General features: G+C 44.1%; 2 protein-coding genes across 7 annotated transcripts in view; one reads left to right on the top strand and one right to left on the bottom strand.

Moving 5' to 3' along the window:
- Positions 1-1,401: 1,401 nt before the first annotated feature.
- On the bottom strand, positions 1,402-16,144 carry LOC139375172 (proton myo-inositol cotransporter-like). Of its 3 annotated transcripts, none has more exons than XM_071116732.1 (11): positions 16,068-16,144; positions 14,111-14,622; positions 13,643-13,802; positions 7,674-7,879; positions 4,342-4,450; positions 3,843-4,006; positions 3,227-3,347; positions 2,992-3,117; positions 2,727-2,845; positions 2,313-2,465; positions 1,402-1,918 (listed from the first exon to the last, which is right to left on the bottom strand). In XM_071116732.1, the coding sequence occupies exons 2-11, from the start codon at positions 14,601-14,603 to the stop codon at positions 1,689-1,691; spliced, it is 1,881 nt and encodes a 626-aa protein (XP_070972833.1). In that variant the 5' UTR covers positions 14,604-14,622; positions 16,068-16,144; the 3' UTR covers positions 1,402-1,688. The 3 variants fall into 3 exon arrangements, with proteins under 3 accessions (XP_070972833.1, XP_070972842.1, XP_070972824.1); XM_071116741.1 differs by lacking the exon at positions 16,068-16,144 and adding an exon at positions 15,165-15,258; XM_071116723.1 differs by lacking the exon at positions 16,068-16,144 and having other exon boundaries at positions 14,111-14,636.
- LOC139375158 (leucine-rich repeat kinase 2) overlaps positions 15,941-16,853 on the top strand; it is a 50,658-nt gene continuing 49,745 nt past the window's right edge. For 2 of the 4 annotated variants that reach the window (XM_071116713.1, XM_071116693.1), the window contains exon 1: positions 15,941-16,668. In XM_071116713.1, coding sequence (XP_070972814.1) covers positions 16,530-16,668 — 139 coding nt within the window. In that variant the 5' untranslated portion in view covers positions 15,941-16,529. The remainder of the gene's footprint in view (positions 16,669-16,853) is intronic. The other 2 variants (XM_071116703.1, XM_071116683.1) reach the window with 1 other exon arrangement.

Here is a 16,853-nt window from a genome sequence, read left to right as displayed (position 1 = left end):
CCAGACATAATAATCCACCCAGACATAATAATCCACCAAGACAAGCAGACATAATAATCCACCCAGACATAATAATCCACCAAGACAAGCAGACATAATAATCCACCAAGACATAATAATCCACCAAGACAAGCAGACATAATAATCCACCCAGACATAATAATCCACCAAGACAAGCAGACATAATAATCCACCCAGACATAATAATCCACCAAGACAAGCAGACATAATAATCCACCCAGACATAATAATCCACCAAGACAAGCAGACATAATAATCCACCCAGACATAATAATCCACCAAGACAAGCAGACATAATAATCCACCCAGACATAATAATCCACCAAGACAAGCAGACATAATAATCCACCCAGACATAATAATCCACCCAGACATAATAATCCACCAAGACAAGCAGACATAATAATCCACCCAGACATAATAATCCACCAAGACAAGCAGACATAATAATCCACCAAGACATAATAATCCACCAAGACAAGCAGACATAATAATCCACCCAGACATAATAATCCACCAAGACAAGCAGACATAATAATCCACCCAGACATAATAATCCACCAAGACAAGCAGACATAATAATCCACCCAGACATAATAATCCACCCAGACATAATAATCCACCAAGACAAGCAGACATAATAATCCACCCAGACATAATAATCCACCAAGACAAGCAGACATAATAATCCACCAAGACATAATAATCCACCAAGACAAGCAGACATAATAATCCACCCAGACATAATAATCCACCAAGACAAGCAGACATAATAATCCACCCAGACATAATAATCCACCAAGACAAGCAGACATAATAATCCACCCAGACATAATAATCCACCAAGACAAGCAGACATAATAATCCACCCAGACATAATAATCCACCAAGACAAGCAGAAAAAATAATCCACCAAAACAAGCACGTGGAACACCACAGGACTGCATTTGATCATGTGCACTTTGATTGATTTGAATGCAAGGCAAAAAAAGAATCCCAAAACTTCTGAAAGGAAAGGTTAATTTCATTAGGTTTATCAATGTGCAATCTGTAGCAAAGGATTAATAAATATAGTAATGTCATCAAAATATTCAAACAAATTAAGGCTAGTGTGCCAATAAAAAAATAAAAAAACTTTGGTCCTGGCTGAGAAGCCACATATCTCCAGATAGTACCACCTTACTACTACTGGAGCTAAAGAAATTACCAAATCCAAGGACAGAAACAAATGCATTACTACACATTTGTGGGACTTTATAAGCATTGGAAATGAATACACTACTATACTATTATAATAGTAATGTTATATTCCAGTGATGTTTACTGCTTTGATATACTGATAATATATATATATATATATATATATATATATATGCTACGCTTTAACTCCATAGTGCACTTGGCTGAACTCTCTCCATGGGGCTAGAAAATGAGTCTCGTCCACCAGCCAGTTAGGAGAGTTGAAGTCTCGTCCACCAGCCAGTTAGGAGAGTTGAAGTCTCGTCCACCAGCCAGTTAGGAGAGTTGAAGTCTCGTCCACCAGCCAGTTAGGAGAGCTGCTCTATGCTAAAGGCCCAGTCAAGTAAGTTTAACACCACTGCCTGTAAATCCACCAATCAAAGGACATGAAGGTGTGAGAGAGAGAGAGGTTCCTTGACGCGCCACGTCTACTCCATATCCGAGGCATCATTGTCTGAGAGGATGTCGCTCCCTTTTACCCTGTTGTACAGGATGTTTCTGGATCCGTCCCCATCCCTGTCAGACGCACTGCAGGAGCAGAGGTTTCCGGAGAACAGGGCCTCCATCTCCTCCAGCCTGCGGCCCTGGGTCTCTGGCAGACAGCCCATCACAAACAGCAGCCCCAGAACACTCAGGCCTGAGTAGAGGAAGAATGCACCTGGAGGGAGGAAGAGGGAAATGGAGACACCGGTTAGCTTGAAGGAGAAGAGAAGAGGTTGAAACATTTAGTGTAGTGAACTATGCATTTAGTGTAGTGAACTATGCATTTAGTGTAGTGAACTATGCATTTAGTGTAGTGAACTATGCATTTAGTGTAGTGAACTATGCATTTAGTGTAGTGAACTATGCATTTAGTGTAGTGAACTATGCATTTAGTGTAGTGAACTATGCATTTAGTGTAGTGAACTATGCATTTACAACCCCTAATCCAGTTCAGTCAGGCAGTCATTCAAATCATCAATGAGTTTATCAGTTAGGCAGGCAGTAGGTTCTCAGTTATAGCTTTTTAACACCCATCACAATTAGACAGTATCTATGTAGATGAGCAGCACCATAGTAGGTGAGGTACTCAGCGACGTGGAGGAAGGTGAGTGACACCAGGACGTTACAGATCCAGTTGACTCCGGCTGAACAGGCGTTCCCAGTGCTCCTGGCCCACAGAGGGTAGATCTCACTGTTCACTGTCCACGGCATGGGCCCCATACCTACAGCACAGACACAGACAGGCACGGATAGAGATGAGGACACAGACAGAAAAGAGTTATAGACCGTGAGATTTATATTTTTAAAACTGTAAGCAATATATACTGTACTATGAAGAACACTTCAAACTGGTATGAAACTCTCCAGGTGGGAAAATATACAACTTTTTGAACTTTGTTTGTGTGTGTGTGTGTGTGTGTGTGTGTGTGTGTGTGTGTGTGTGTGTCAGTGAGGGAGGGAGGGAGAAAGGGTGTTGTTCTCACCTGGAGCAAAGAAAGCCAGGTAGAGGATGAGCCCAAGCAGCACTATCCAGGAGTAGGAAGTGGGGCAGTAGTTATAGGCCCAGAGAGACCCATCACTGACCTGGCTGAGATTGGAACACCTGTACATAGCCAAAACACATCAGATAATGTGGCTAAACAGAACTCAGATACAGCAGAAATAAAGCCATCTCCAGCTTCAAAGACAGACAGACTGACAGACAGGCAAGAAGTAACAGAGTCACACACACACACACAAATCCCTAACCTGCCCCAGGCGGCTTCATCGGTCGATGTTTGATTGACAGGTATGCAGGAAGAGTTGTATACAGTGGAACCGTTCTCACGGTAACAGAACCCACAGTCAGGATCCAACATGCAGGGCTGACAGGACCTGGGGACAGTTAACAGTGTGACACCTTTCACTCTATTGTGGTGGGGACAGGAAAAAAACTCTCAAGCCTTATACAGTATTAGGTAATACAAGTCCAACCCAGTCTCACCCATATAGTGTGCAGGAGGTGGAGTTGAGAGAGGTGTCAGTGGGATGGAGAGTGACTGCAGGGGAGTGCTGGGCCGACAACAGGAACCCTATAGCCAAGACCGTCAGACTCAAAGCAGTACCTAGAAGACAGAGAAATTAAGAAGTCTTCTGACTTTTATGTAAAGCACATTTCTACGTTTGAAGTTCAAAACTAGGCGGTATACCGTATGCCGGGGTATTTGGAAATTGCCATTTGGTTTGCTAACTTAATAGCTAGTTATCTAGCTAGCTAAGTGGTTAGCTTCTTGGAAAATCAAGGTATGACAATCTGGATATTCAAATTTGTATTTATTTAACTCGGCAAGTTAGATAAGAACAAATTCTTATTTACAATGACGGCCTACACCGGTCAAACCCTAACGATGCTGGGCCAATTGTGCACCCCCCCTTAGGAACTCCCAATCACAGTCGGTTGTGATACAACCTAGAATTTAACCAAGGTCTGTAGTGACGCCTCTAGCACTGAGATGCAGTGCCTTAGATCACTGCGCCACTCAGGAGCCCAAGCTTATTAAGAACCATATCTAACTGCCCCTTGGGATAAAATGTGAATATCCACACACACATACACACACCCATTAAGCTCCCCAGCGTAAGCTTCCTGCGTCCGACTCTTTCCACAAGCCACACCCCTACCAGGGTGAACAGGAAGTTGGTGGCAGCAGTGGCGGAAGCCAACCAGATGGCCTGCTTGTCGTCCCTCACTCCCGCCATCTGTAGGATGGTGGCGCTGTAGTACCTGATAGGGACAACAGAAGGAGAAGGCATGAACACGGAGGATAAGCAGACCATAGGAGGCTGCTGAGGGGAGGACGGCTCATAGTAATGGCCGGAACGGAGCAAATGGAATGGCATCAAACACCTGGAAACCATGCGTTTGATGTATTTGATACCATTCTACTTCAGCCATTACCACAAGCCCATCCTCCCCAATTAAGGTGTCACCAACCTCCTGTGAAGCATACAGTAGGGAAGAGAGTGACTGGCAGGTAGACAGGACGATGAGACCACTTTAGATTAATGAGATGCGGCCATAGATAAACACAATGATTTCTGATTAAGGAAAACACCTACATGACAGTGTTGATCCCAGAGAGCTGTTGGAACATCTGCAGGCCGCAGCCTACGGTCAGGGCTCTGCGGGTGGGAGGGTGAGTCAGCATACGCCACAATACTAGGCCACCTGGTGGACAGAGGGAAATTTGGTAACACTTTTATGAACATTTAAAAACAGCTGCATGCATTATACATTTTAGGGTCTATAGCACCAAATGTTTTAGTTTCCAAGAGAATGCATTATATGATTAATTAACCTGCTAAATTGGAGAAAGGCCCAATTGGTGAGACCTATTTGAGAAATCTGTGTGTTCTATGGCTGCATTTACACAGGCAGCTAAATTCTGATCTTCATGCACTAATTGGTCTTTTGACCTGATGTGATTGGTCAAAAGACCAATTAATGGAAAAAAGACCAGAATTGGGCTGCCTGTGTAAATGCAGCCTAAGTTATGTGTATAAAACTGATATGAAATGCTTGAACAACAAAGGCTACGTTTACACAGGCTGCCAAATTCTGATATTTTTTCCACTAATCAAATCTTTTCACGTCAGATACTTTTCAGAGCTGATCTGATTGGTCAAAATACCAATTAGTGAAACAAAGATCAGAATCGGGCTGCCTGTGTAAAGGCAGCCAAAGAAAAACAAAGTGTTGCCTCTGAACTAAGAACACACATTGAGAGGCTTAGGCTCTCAGTCTTTTGACCAATCAGATCAGCACTGAAAAAGATCTGATGTGATTGGTCAAAAGAACAAATAGTGGAAAAAAGATTTACAACTGGGCTGCCTGTGTAAATGCAACCTTAGGAACAAATCAACATTTACTGGGGGGAGGGTCTGGTCCAACTCAAGGTGTCATTATGAAAACTGCACCCCCCTCCCCAAAGTTCAAACATTTTTCACATGACCCTCCCCTTGTACTGTAAAATAAATTGAACACCCTCACTCCTCAAACTTCTCTCTACCTTATATATATATATATATATAGTGGGGCAAAAAAGTATTTAGTCAGCCACCAATTGTGCAAGTTCTCCCACTTAAAAAGATGAGAGAGGCCTGTAATTTTCATCATAGGTACACTTCAACTATGACAGACAAAATTAGACAAAAAAATTCAGAAAATCACATTGTATGATTTTTTATTAATTTATTTGCAAATTATGGTGGAAAATAAATATTTTGTCACCTACAAACAAGCAAGATTTCTGACTCTCACAGACCTGCAACTTCTTCTTTAAGAGGCTCCTCTGTCCTCCACTCGTTACCTGTATTAATGGCACCTGTTTGAACTTGTTATCAGTATAAAACACACCTGTCCACAACCTCAAACAGTCACACTCCAAACTCCACTATGGCCAAGACCAAAGAGCTGTCAAAGGACACCAGAAACAAAATTGTAGACCTGCACCAGGCTGGGAAGTCTGAATCTGCAATAGGTAAGCAGCTTGGTTTGAAGAAATCAACTGTGGGAGCAATTATTAGGAAATGGAAGACATACAAGACCACTGATAATCTCCCTCGATCTGGGGCTCCACGCAAGATCTCACCCCGTGGGGTCAAAATGATCACAAGAACGGTGAGCAAAAATCCCAGAACCACACGGGGGAACCTAGTGAATGACCTGCAGAGAGCTGGGTCCAAAGTTACAAAGCCTACCATCAGTAACACTCTATGCCGCCAGGGACTCAAATCCTGCAGTGCCAGACGTGTCCCCCTGCTTAAGCCAGTACATGTCCAGGCCCGTCTGAAGTTTGCTAGAGAGCATTTGGATGATCCAGAAGAAGATTGGGAGGATGTGATGTGGTCAGATGAAACCAAAATATAACTTTTTGGTAAAAACTCAACTCGTCGTGTTTGGAGGACAAAGAATGCTGAGTTGCATCCAAAGAACACCATACCTACTGTGAAGCATGGGGGTGGAAACATCATGCTTTGGGGCTGTTTTTCTGCAAAGGGACCAGGACGACTGTTCCGTGTAAAGGAAAGAATGAATGGGGCCATGTATCGTGAGATTTTGCGTGAAAACCTCCTTCCATCAGCAAGGGCATTGAAGATGAAACGTGGCTGGGTCTTTCAGCATGACAATGATCCCAAACACACCGCCCGGGCAACGAAGGAGTGGCTTCGTAAGAAGCATTTCAAGGTCCTGGAGTGGCCTAGCCAGTCTCCAGATCTCAACCCCATAGAAAATCGTTGGAGGGAGTTGAAATTCCGTGTCGCCCAGCAACAGCCCCAAAACATCACTGCTCTAGAGGAGATCTGCATGGAGGAATGGGCCAAAATACCAGCAACAGTGTGTGAAAACCTTGTGAAGACTTACAGAAAACGTTTGACCTCTGTCATTGCCAACAAAGGGTATATAACAAAGTATTGAGATAAACTTTTGTTATTGACCAAATACTTATTTTCCACCATAATTTGCAAATAAACAATGTGATTTTCTGGATTTTTTTTTCTAATTTTGTCTGTCATAGTTGAAGTGTACCTATGATGAAAATTACAGGCCTCTCATCTTTTTAAGTGGGAGAACTTGCACAATTGGTGGCTGACTAAATAATTTTTTGCCCCACTGTATATATATATATATATATATATATATATACACAGTGCCAGTCAAATATTTGGACACACCCACTCATTACAAGGTTTTTCTTTATTTTTACTATTTTCTACCTTGTAGAATAATAGTGAAGACATCAAAACTATTAAATAATATAGTCATGTATTAACCAAAGAAGTGTTAAATAAATCAAAATATATTTTATATTTGAGACTCTTTAAAGTAGCCATTTCAAGGCACACTTAACACTAGAATTCAAGGCACACTTAACCAGCATGGCTACCACAGCATTCTGAAGCGATAAGCCAACCCATCTGGTTTGCTCTTAGTGGGACTATCATTTGTTTTTCAACAAGAAAATGACCTAAAACACACCTCCAGGCTGTGTAAGGGCTATTTGACCAAGAATGAGAGTGATGGAGTGCTGCATCAGATGACCTGACCTCCACAATCACCCGACCTCAACCCAATTGAGATGGTTTGGGATGAGTTGGACCAAAGAGTGAAGGAAAAACAGCCAACAAGAGCTCAGCATATGTGGGAACTCCTTCAAGACTATTGGAAAAGCATTCCAGATGAAGCTGGTTGAGAGAATGCCAAGAGTGTGCAAGAGTAGTAAAAATAAAGAAAAACCCTTGAATGAGTAGGTGTGTCCAAACATTTGACTGGTACTGTGTGTCTATGGGTCGCTGTTTCAGATCATCTGGATGTGCCACGGCTAGTGTGTGTGTCGGTGTCCGAAATTCATGCGTAAACGTATGTGTGTGTGTGCACTTCTATGTGTCACCTCCTGCATCCTTCTCCTCATCCTCGATGTTGGTCCTCATGCTGTCATACTCTTTTTCAATGTTCTGACCCCCGCGGATCCTGCTGAGCACCTGCCTGGCCTGCTGGGTAAGGCCCTTCTGAAGGAGCCAGCGGGGACTCTCTGGCAGGAATAGGAAACCAAAGAACTGGAGCACCGCAGGGACAATGGACAGACCCAACATGTACCTACAGACAGCAGACAAACAGAGAGACAGATAGGGAGTGAGAGAGAGGGACACACACACGGAGGGGGGGGGGGGGGGGGGGATTATCAACTTCAGTTCCACAGAGCTGTTTTAAGTTCCTGATGGTTTGCTTTTGGAAATGAACATTTTAATTTCACACAAGAACAGGCTCCAATCATAGCCAAACACCTAAACTTACACCAGTATTTTATCCCAGACTGATTCACATATAAAAAATAGTTTAGTTGTCAAGGACAGTCAAAGACATAACAGGAATTCTGGATGAGGGCAAGTTGTTTCTCACACATTTAAAATCCACACCAATTTTCCTCTTCTCTCTAGCCACTGCCTCTTCTCTCTAGCCACTGCCTCTTCTCTCTAGCCACTGCCTCTTCTCTCTAGCCACTGCCTCTTCTCTCTAGCCACTGCCTCTTCTCTCTAGCCACTGCCTCTTCTCTCTAGCCACTGCCTCTTCTCTCTAGCCACTGCCTCTTCTCTCTAGCCACTGCCTCTTCTCTCTAGCCACTGCCTCTTCTCTCTAGCCACTGCCTCTTCTCTCTAGCCACTGCCTCTTCTCTCTAGCCACTGCCTCTTCTCTCTAGCCACTGCCTCTTCTCTCTACCCACTGCCTCTTCTCTCTAGCCACTGCCTCTTCTCTCTAGCCACTGCCTCTTCTCTCTAGCCACTGCCTCTTCTCTCTAGCCACTGCCTCTTCTCTCTAGCCACTGCCAAATGCTTCCTCCAGTTTCTAAATATGGCACATTTGAGAAATGGAAAAAAGAAAACCCAGCCAAAATACACACCAAGATGTTTAACCAAAACCACGATAGAACAGCCTAAACTTGTATATATCCAAGTTATTGTTACTCATTATGCATCTATTATTACTTTCTCTCTGCATTGTTGAGAAGAGCCTGTAAGTAAGCATTTCACTGTTAGTCCACACCTGTTGTTGACGAAGAATATGACGAATAACATTTTATTTGAGGCTCCTGTCTCTCATGGTTGTGTGCTTGTAAACAAACAACATGTGACTGGGGACTAGCAATAAGCTTCATAATGAAAAATAATGTGACAGGTGAAATGAAGAACGCGATCTGCTTTATCTCCTAACGTATTGCACAAGTTGACTGCAGGTATGTTTTACCTGCTGCTTTTGTTTGAACATCTTGGTGTGTATTTTGGCTGGACTTTGTTTTTTTTTCATATATTTTTTAAAACATTTATCAACAATGTATATTTTCATCATCTCACTCAAAATACTAAGAGCTGATGTATCCATTACAGAGTCTCCAGTAAAGGTGAGAAAACACCATGGAAGTTGCATCATGTATTGCGTCAGATAACAACATTGACGAATACGCTGATTCGGTGTGCGAGTTCATTAGAACGTGCGTTGAAGATGTCGTTCCCATAGCAACGATTAAAACATTCCCTAACCAGAAACCGTGGATTGATGGCAGCATTCGTGTGAAACTGAAAGCGCGAACCACTGCTTTTAATCAGGGCAAGGTGTCTGGTAACATGACCGAATACAAACAGTGCAGCTATTCCCTCCGCAAGGCTATCAAACAAGCTAAGCGCCAGTACAGAGACAAAGTAGAATCTCAATTCAACGGCTCAGACACAAGAGGCATGTGGCAGGGTCTACAGTCAATCACGGACTACAGGAAGAAATCCAGCCCAGTCACGGACCAGGATGTCTTGCTCCCAGGCAGACTAAATAACGTTTTTTGCCCGCTTTGAGGACAATACAGTGCCACTGACACGGCCTGCAACGAAAACATGCGGTTTCTCCTTCACTGCAGCCGAGGTGAGTAAGACATTTAAACGTGTTAACCCTCGCAAGGCTGCAGGCCCAGACGGCATCCCCAGCCGCGCCCTCAGAGCATGCGCAGACCAGCTGGCCGGTGTGGACATATTCAATCAATCCCTATACCAGTCTGCTGTTCCCACATGCTTCAAGAGGGCCACCATTGTTCCTGTTCCCAAGAAAGCTAAGGTAACTGAGCTAAACGACTACCGCCCCGTAGCACTCACATCCGTCATCATGAAGTGCTTTGAGAGACTAGTCAAGGACCATATCACCTCCACCCTACCTGACACCCTAGACCCACTCCAATTTGCTTACCGCCCAAATAGGTCCACAGACGATGCAATCTCAACCACACTGCACACTGCCCTAACCCATCTGGACAAGAGGAATACCTATGTGAGAATGCTGTTCATCGACTACAGCTCGGCATTCAACACCATAGTACCCTCCAAGCTCGTCATCAAGCTCGAGACCCTGGGTCTCGACCCCGCCCTGTGCAACTGGGTACTTGACTTCCTGACGGGCCGCCCCCAGGTGGTGAGGGTAGGCAACAACATCTCCTCCCCGCTGATCCTCAACACTGGGGCCCCACAAGGGTGCGTTCTGAGCCCTCTCCTGTACTCCCTGTTCACCCACGACTGCGTGGCCACGCACGCCTCCAACTCAATCATCAAGTTTGCGGACGACGCAACAGTGGTAGGCTTGATTACCAACAACGACGAGACGGCCTACAGGGAGGAGGTGAGGGCCCTCGGAGTGTGGTGTCAGGAAAATAACCTCACACTCAACGTCAACAAAACTAAGGAGATGATTGTGGACTTCAGGAAACAGCAGAGGGAACACCCCCCTATCCACATCGATGGAACAGTAGTGGAGAGGGTAGCAAGTTTTAAGTTCCTCGGCATACACATCACAGACAAACTGAATTGGTCCACTCACACAGACAGCATCGTGAAGAAGGCGCAGCAGCGCCTCTTCAACCTCAGGAGGCTGAAGAAATTTGGCTTGTCACCAAAAGCACTCACAAACTTCTACAGATGCACAATCGAGAGCATCCTGGCGGGCTGTATCACCGCCTGGTATGGCAACTGCACCGCCCTCAACCGTAAGGCTCTCCAGAGGGTAGTGAGGTCTGCACAACGCATCACCGGGGGCAAACTACCTGCCCTCCAGGACACCTACACCACCCGATGTCACAGGAAGGCCATAAAGATCATCAAGGACATCAACCACCCGAGCCACTGCCTGTTCACCCCGCTATCATCCAGAAGGCGAGGTCAGTACAGGTGCATCAAAGCTGGGACCGAGAGACTGAAAAACAGCTTCTATCTCAAGGCCATCAGACTGTTAAACAGCCACCACTAACACTGAGTGGCTGCTGCCAACACACTGACACTGACTCAACTCCAGCCACTTTAATAATGGGAATTGATGGGAAATGATGTAAATATATCACTAGCCACTTTAAACAATGCTACCTTATATAATGTTACTTACCCTACATTATTCATCTCATATGCATACGTATATACTGTACTCTATATCATCGACTGTATCCTTATGTAATACATGTATCACTAGCCACTTTAAACTATGCCACTTTGTTTACATACTCATCTCATTTGTACATACTGTACTCGATACCATCTACTGTATCTTGCCTATGCTGCTCTGTACCATCACTCATTCATATATCCTTATGTACATATTCTTTATCCCCTTACACTGTGTACAAGACAGTAGTTTTGGAATTGTTAGTTAGATTACTTGTTATTACTGCATTGTCGGAACTAGAAGCACAAGCATTTCGCTACACTCGCATTAACATCTGCTAACCATGTGTATGTGACAAATAAAATTTGATTTGATTTGATGTTCATAGACAAATATGGTGATATCAGACAGCATCCCTAGCCATGTCCTCAGCGCATGCGCAGACCAGCTGGTTGGAGTCTTTACGGACATATTCAACCTCTCCCTATCCCAGTCTTCTGTCCACACTTGCTTCAATATGTCCACCATTGTTCCAGTACCCAAAGTAGCAAAGGTAACTGAACTAAATGACTATCACCCCGTAGCACTCAATTCTGTAATCATGAAGTGCTTTGAGAGGCTAGTTAAGGATCATGTCACCTCTACCTGTCAGCCTAGACCCTCTTCAATTTTCTTACCGCCCCAATAGATCCACAGACAATGCCATCGCACTACACACTGCCCTATCCCATCTGGACACACCAGATGGGATAAGAATACCTATGTAAGAATGCTGTTCATTGACTATAGCTTAGCCTTCAACACCATAGTGCCCTCCAAGCTCATCATTAAGCTCAGGGCCCTGGGTCTGAGCCCCGCCCTGTGCAACTGGGTCCTGGACTTCCTGACCGGCCTCCTCCAGGTGGTGAAGGTAGGAAACAACACCTCCGCTTCACTGATCCTCAACATAGGGGCCACACAAGGGTGTGTACTCAGCCCCCTTCTGTACTCCCTGCTCACCCATGACTGCGTGGCCACGCACTCCTCCAACTCAATCATCAAGTTTGCAGATGACACAATAGTAGTAAGCCTGATTACCAACAATGATGAGACAGCCTACAGGGAGGAGGTGAGGGCCCGGGCGGAGTGGTGCCAGGAAAATAACCTCTCCCTCAACGTCAACAAAACGAAGGAGCTGATCGTGGACTTCAGGAAACAGCAGAGGGAGCACGCCCCTATCCACATCGATGGGACCGCAGTGGAGAAGGTGAAAAGTTTCAAGTTCCTCAGCGTACACATCACTGACAATCTGAAATGGTCCACCCACACAGAAAGTGTGGTGAAGGAGGCTGAAGAAATTCAGCTTGGCCTCTAAGACCCTCACAAACTTTTACAGATGCACAATTGAGAGCATCCTGTCAGGCTGTATCACCGCCTGGTATGGCAACTGCACCACCAGCAACCGCAGGGCTCTCCAGAGGGTGGTGCGGTCTGCACACTGCATCACTGGGGCACATTGCCTGCCCTCCAGGACACCTACAGCACCCGATGTCACAGGAAGGCCAAAAAGATCATCAAGGACATCAACCACCCAAGCCACGGCCTGTTCACCCCACTATCATCCAGAATGCGAGGTCAGATTAGGTGCATAAAAGCTGGGAGAGAGAGACTGAAAAACAGCTTCTATCTCAAGCCCATCAGACTGTTAAATAGCCATCAGTAGCCAGCTATCACCCGGTTACTCAACCCTGCACCTTAGAGCCTGCTGCCCTATATACATAGACATGGAATCACTGGTCACTTTAATAATGTTTTACATACTCATTTAATATGTATATACTGTATTCTATCCTACTGTATGTTAGTTTATGCCACTCCAACATTGCTCGTCCTAATATTTATATATTTCTTAATTCCATTATTTTAGATTTGTGTGTATTGATGTTAATTGTTAGATACTACTGCACTGTTGGAGCTAGGAGCACAAGCATTTCGCTACACACGCAATAACATATGTGACCAATAAAATTTGAATTTTGATATTAGAACCATCTTCCGTTCTTCCACACATGCAAGGAGAAGTTCGAAACGGAAGCTGAAGTCCCTGGAGTGACTGGGGTGTTAAAATACTCATCGCTCCTTGGGCTGAAAGCGAGGTAGTTGCCGTGCCTAAGAATTTACATTATGGCCTGTTTCTATTCCATTCACTGTAGATAGATGGTAGTGGATCGTTATGTCCATATTGTGGTTGCTATATAATATGGATGCAAAGCAAAAGATTATGCAGTGTTTTTTTTTCTTCAGGCATTTAGCAGAGACACCTCAAAGCAGCTTCCAAAGCTAACTAAACCAAAAATATAACTGAACCGAGAACTGTAGGCTATTGTAACTGAAGCGTCCCGTTCTAGTATTACTCGCTACTGAGTATCCATGGCAATATAGAATAGAATAGGGCCTATCTCTGATAAAACTTACCTCCAGCCGTTGTGGTGCAGGTAAGTAAAGGCCCCGTCCACAACACTGGCAATAAACTGTCCGGCTGTGATGAAGAGGGTGTAAGTGGTGACCAGTTGACCCCTCAGGTGTGGTGGGGAGACCTCCGCAAGGTAAACAGGAACTGTCATGGAGGCAATCCCTAAAAGGAGGGGGGGGGGGGGTCTTTATATGTGTTTTTAGTATGTGTTTATGGCAAGGTTCTGGGAAATGATTCACGATTCATCTCACATTTTGGATGAGTTTACCTAAAGTGTATCTGCACTACCTGCCCTTAGTAAACTTTACAAAGACAAAGGTGTTTGTAAAGACTTCCAAACAAATCCTATATGCCTGGCTTGGGAAAATAACCACATACATGTGAAACTGGTCAGTCAGTCATGGCTCTCAATTTGGTTATTGTTAGGCTACTTGTCCAGTAAATGTTTGAACTAAATAAACAAACCTTACCTATTCCCAAACCAACTGTAATCCTTCCGACAAGAAGAACCTCCTTGTTTGGAGCAGCACCTAACACAACTCCTCCAGCAGTAAAAATAAAGCTGGCCATTAGTATGCAGATCCTGCGCCCGAAGAGCCCATTCAGAGTCCCGCCAGCCAGGGCAGAGAGCGCCGCTGCACCCACAGTACTGGAGACCAACAACTCCTGCCATAGAGCGGTCAAATGCATTTCTTTTTTCAGGAGAAGCATAGCCCCAGAGACCACCCCGGTGTCATAGCCAAAAAGGAAGCCACCCAGGGCAGAAAAAAATGCCAAGACGTACACGAATACCGGTGTGACATCCTGGTCGGTGGCCAGCTCCGGTTCGCCGGCGGCAGAGGTGACGGTGACGCCAGGGTTGTTGGTGCTCGATTCAGACCGCGCTCTGATGAGACTCCGCCGCTCTCTGTCGTCCGTCACTTTTTTCCTCATGACGCCCATGGGGTTGCTCATTCTACGCATATTGTATTCATTGTCGTTTCTGTTGAGGGACATAAAGAGAAACAACTTCACATACGTTCAACCAGGGCAGAGAAAAATAGATACCTGAGTAGGCTGGCTATACAGGTAACTCCGTTTCGATTACCATTCACTCGACTCATTTACGCGTGAAATGGAGGGGAGGGGATAGCCATTTTGGTTGGTCACTGAGTGAAGGGTATGTATGACGCTAGAATAAAATCAGCTCTGATTACGCACATGAAAAGTCAAACATGTTTATAACAACGTTATACCATTCCAAGCCATATTCCTAATTTCTAACCAGGAATGTATTACTATGTATGCCTAACAACTTGAGCATTTTCCCCAACCACAAAATCTTAGATAGGGAAATAAGAAATAGGTCTGTAGGCTACTGTTTTCTTATTTCCCCAAAAACATAAAATATGGAATAGCGGACCCTTACGGGTAAGGGAGGTGAGCGGATGGGAGACTGAGTGCAGGATGTCTATTATACTGAATGGATGACGAATATACAAAATAAAACTATATGTACAAATCCAAAAATGGAAATTAACTCACAAACAAGTATTAGCTGAATCAACTTTTCAAGATAGGCCTAGTTAAACAGCTAAACATATGCCTAAGCGGCACAGTCAGCAGCATGATGTCCAATAGACCCACAGCAGACCCTCTGTTACAGAACTTAAAGCAGACTGCTTTTTATATACATGGCAATCCATCTACCCCAATCACGTCTCACTGATCAATAATGGAGCGCAGGGATATCTTATGTGTGCGCACCTCTGGACAGGGAAGCCCCTTGACAAAGCGCGAGAACAGAATCTTTGTTAGAGCAAATTCTCACAAAGTCAAAATGGGCTAAATCGTAAAAATCCATGACAACAAAACATTCGATTTTTGGTCTTTCACGAATATACATTGTAGAAATAGGCGGTGTTTATTACTTTATGGCTGTGGTAACTAGTTACGAGATAGAGGAGCTAGTTACGACCCTTGTGACTGGTCGTGTGCCGTAAAGTGATTCGTTGAATGGCGCATTACGCATTGATTCATAGAACAATTGGAACGCCCAGACAGTGATTTCCACCAGTTACTACAGCCACAAAGTCAAAATTGTCTATAACGTAAAAATGCTGGAATTGTTGTTGCTTTTTGGTCTTAATTTAATGTTAGGCATAACGTTAGTAGTGTGGTTAGGTTTAACATCACATTGTAAAACGATAAACTGTAGAAATAGCCTACTTTGTGGATGTGGTAACTAGTGACGACCGCACAGACTGGCCAAGCTCCGCTTCCAGTCCTATCCTAGTCGCTTATCTATCAGTGAATATGCAAAGAACTGTAAATGCTCAGTTGAAAGTTTGAAACTCATCACACGCCTTTTGGAGTTTTCCCAGAAGGAAGTAGGCTACAGCTGCGCTTTCAGAATAACACAACGACCAGTTTATAAGGAAATATTACCTTTACGGACGATAATCTTTGGAGCAAGTTTTCTGGACTGTAGCCAAACAGCTGACTCCGCTGCTGTCTGCTCTAGGCTATGCTACCAAACGGGTAGTTTTACTGAAGTCGTCACATGATTCATCTGACGATTGGCGAGGGAAGGAGTCACGCCTGGCTGTATCTTACATGGGGAACGTCTTTGAATTCCTAAGTCGAAACAACCTCCACAGCCTACACTAAAAAAGAGGATCTTGTCGAATGGAATTTCAGAAATACTAGTACGACAACTTCTAAGTTTGGGTCAGCTGCCGTATTATGCTATGCGTTCAGTTACATTGTTAGTGTGTCTTCAATGGCTGCAAGTGACAGTATCAGTGCAACGTTGTTGCTTTTCATGTAGTCAACTGTCGCTTTTGGAGGATTGTAACTATAGATACATGCATTTAAAGTCGTCATTTATCGAACAACATATCAAATACAATGGTTAACAAGGAAGAACTGGAAGAAAGATTGAAAAAACTATTAGTGAGATTGAAAAACCTACAGGAGGGGAAGCAGTTAAGTACCCTGGTTCAGATCATCCAAGACCTTCTTTTCCTGGCGCACACTGATGACTGTGGTAATAAACCATACATTATAGTTATTTACTAGAATATTTAATACTATTTTCCATCATGTATACCAATTTATAGTTTCCTACTGATTGTGCATTTGTGTTTAATCTCTATGCAGTGTACTTACTGTAGGACAGATGTTTAAATGTACAAAGTGTCAATTTCAGACTTCTGTTATTCTCATCTATCT

This window comes from Oncorhynchus clarkii, chromosome 2 (genome assembly GCF_045791955.1).
Source record: "Oncorhynchus clarkii lewisi isolate Uvic-CL-2024 chromosome 2, UVic_Ocla_1.0, whole genome shotgun sequence".
Lineage (NCBI taxonomy): Eukaryota > Metazoa > Chordata > Actinopteri > Salmoniformes > Salmonidae > Oncorhynchus > Oncorhynchus clarkii.
The sequence above is the reverse complement of the archived record's forward strand: the minus strand, read 5'-3'. Positions and strand labels throughout refer to the sequence as shown.

Excerpts from the sequence above, each read along its gene's own strand:
- LOC139375172 (XM_071116723.1), bottom strand. The coding sequence starts at position 14,636 with ATGTCCCTCAACAGAAACGACAATGAATACAATATGCGTAGAATGAGC. Across the intron at positions 2,846-2,991 it reads GATGAAGCCGCCTGGGGCAG|GTGTTCCAATCTCAGCCAGG; the intron begins GTTAGGGATTTG and ends GGCTATGTACAG. Across the intron at positions 2,466-2,726 it reads CCTGGCTTTCTTTGCTCCAG|GTATGGGGCCCATGCCGTGG; the intron begins GTGAGAACAACA and ends TCTGTGCTGTAG.